Source organism: Triticum aestivum, chromosome 5A, assembly GCF_018294505.1.
Source record: "Triticum aestivum cultivar Chinese Spring chromosome 5A, IWGSC CS RefSeq v2.1, whole genome shotgun sequence".
NCBI classification, from domain to species: Eukaryota; Viridiplantae; Streptophyta; class Magnoliopsida; order Poales; family Poaceae; genus Triticum; species Triticum aestivum.
Genome location: NC_057806.1, coordinates 340,691,927 through 340,694,350, shown reverse-complemented (window position 1 = coordinate 340,694,350; position 2,424 = coordinate 340,691,927). Strand labels below are relative to the sequence as shown.

Below are 2,424 nucleotides of genomic sequence, written 5' to 3'. Positions count from 1 at the left end.
AAAAAAAGTAAATTGATGAAAAAAAATTCAAATATCAGCTGGGCGAAACAATCTTCACGCCGTCGTACATGCATTTTTTTTGCCTATTATTATTGAAAAGCCGAATAATCAGGTATTGGTCATTTCTGTTGGAAAAGATGGGCGAGAGAGAGATATTATTTGCCTCCCTCCTTCCCCATCCCTATCCATCCCCGTCCATACCACACGCAGGAGCAGGAGAGTCATTTGGGTTTCAGTTGGAGAGACGCCGCGTGTCCCGGGGCCAGCTGTACCCACGCCACAAATACTAGTAGCATGAACCGCCCCGTCCCCTTCCCCTGCTCGGCTGGAACCCGTTACAACCGGCTCGCTCCGGTCACCCCGGCCTCCCGTCCCAGGTATATATCCCACCCCTGCCCCCTCCGCTCCCCCGCACCCTTCCCCTCTGTCTCCTTCCTCCTCCACACCCCATCCCAAGTAGACTACCAGATCGGTAACCTCCCAAATCACTCGCTCACTACTCGTATCACTTACGATCGAGGATCTACCGGCGGCCATGGCGGCGTGCAGAGGAGGCGGGGGCGGCAAGGACGTGGACCGGATCAAGGGCCCGTGGAGCCCCGAGGAGGACGACGCGCTGCAGCGGCTCGTGGGCCGCCACGGCGCGCGCAACTGGTCCCTCATCAGCAAGTCCATCCCGGGGCAGTCCGGCAAGTCCTGCCGCCTCCGCTGGTGCAACCAGCTCTCGCCGCAGGTGGAGCACCGCCCCTTCACCCCCGACGAGGACGACACCATCCTCCGCGCCCACGCCAGGTTCGGCAACAAGTGGGCCACCATCGCACGCCTCCTCTCCGGCCGCACTGACAACGCCATCAAGAACCACTGGAACTCCACGCTCAAGCGCAAGTACTCCTCCTCTTCCTCTGCATCGGCATCGCCGGCTGATGACGCCATGGCAAACGACGATGAGGACCGCCGGCCGCTGAAGCGGACCAGCAGCGACGGGTACCCGGGGCTCTGCTTCAGCCCCGGGAGCCCGTCGGGGTCGGACCTCAGCGACTCCAGTCACCAGAGCCTCCCCTCCGTCATGCCGTCCGCCGCCTCGCAGCAGCCGCACGTGTACCGCCCGGTCGCGCGGGCCGGCGGGGTGGTCGTGCTCCCGACGGCCACGCCGCAGCCGTCGCCTCCGTGTCCGTCTCCGCCGCCGCCCCCTCCTCCTCCGGCGACGTCGCTCTCGCTGTCCCTCTCCCTGCCCGGCTTGGACGCGCCCGAGCCAGCCCCGGTGGCGCAGCCTATGTCCATGCCACCACCACCTCCTCCTGCTCCTGTACAGCCCGCCGCAGCGCCTCAGATGCCGCCGCCGCCACCCATGCCGTTCATGCTCCAGCCGCCGCCGCAGCCCCAGCCACGGGCGGCGGCGCCTTTCAACGGGGAGTTCCTGTCGATGATGCAAGAGATGATCCGGATCGAGGTCCGGAACTACATGTCCGGCTTCGACCCCCGGTCGTCGCCGGCCGACGGCGTCCACGCCGCCAAGCGCATGATGAGCATGGCCAAGATCGAGTAGGAAGCAGGTAAGCAAAAAGCAGCTCGACAACAAACGAAAATGAGCCTCTCTGCTCCACTCAAGAGCCAAGAAACAAACGGAAGGCAGAGCAGAGGCGGCAAGTGAAGAGGAGAAGAAGAAGCAGCGAAGCTCGGCGGCCTGTTTAGATCTTGTTGCCCGACAATAATTCCCTAGTTCCGTGTCTCGATTAGTTTGTTTCTTTCCTTCCTTGCTCGAAGCTCCATCGAAGAAGATAGATTCATGTTCATGGTAGTTCCTTCTACATCAGAGACGAGACGAAGAAAACTTCGTCACTAGCGTGGCAAATAAACTAGGCAGGGCAGAGCAAACATGTTGCTTGCTCTAAGAGTTCTTTTTGTATAGAGAAAGGGAAAAGAAGAAATGAAACGAGATCGGGAAAAGGAGAGGCCGAGTTCCCGGATCGATCACATCTGCTTCTTCAGTTTTACTAACAACTACTCTAACATAGGCGTTTCGTTTTGGTGCTGGTAGTAGGTGCACATTTCTGTTTTGCGTTGGCTGTTTTATGGTTGGAGTGTCTGGTTTGGGGAGCAGAGGACGAAACGGAATTATGGTGGGAGGGATCGGCAGTGGAGGATGGGCGAGCGACAGCTAACTGCCTGCTGTTGCGCACCCCCCTCTCTCTCTCTCCTTTTACTAGTTTTTTGGTTTTACTGACTTATAGGGGGAGAAGTAGTAGGAGTACAATACTTTTTGACATGTGGGCGATTGAATGATGGACGGCCGGGAGGGCGTGTGGGGATGGGAATGGCATGGCGGAAAGGAGCTTTGAAACGGCAGCTAGCTAGCTTAACAAGAAAAAACAACGGACCGCAACGCAAAGTGAAGTCACATGACTGACCGCTTGCATTACTGTC

At 58.6% G+C, this 2,424-nt stretch overlaps 1 protein-coding gene across 1 annotated transcript; it reads left to right on the top strand.

Annotated features, from left to right (window-relative positions):
• Nucleotides 1-396: 396 nt before the first annotated feature.
• Nucleotides 397-1,974, top strand: LOC123103278 (transcription factor MYB44). Its single transcript, XM_044524809.1, has one exon. It carries the CDS (start codon nt 536-538, stop codon nt 1,544-1,546), a length of 1,011 nt encoding a protein of 336 aa, XP_044380744.1. The 5' UTR covers nt 397-535; the 3' UTR covers nt 1,547-1,974.
• Nucleotides 1,975-2,424: the final 450 nt, after the last annotated feature.

Bases quoted from the DNA above. Each gene is read 5' to 3' on its own strand.
- LOC123103278 (XM_044524809.1), top strand. From the start codon at position 536: ATGGCGGCGTGCAGAGGAGGCGGGGGCGGCAAGGACGTGGACCGGATC.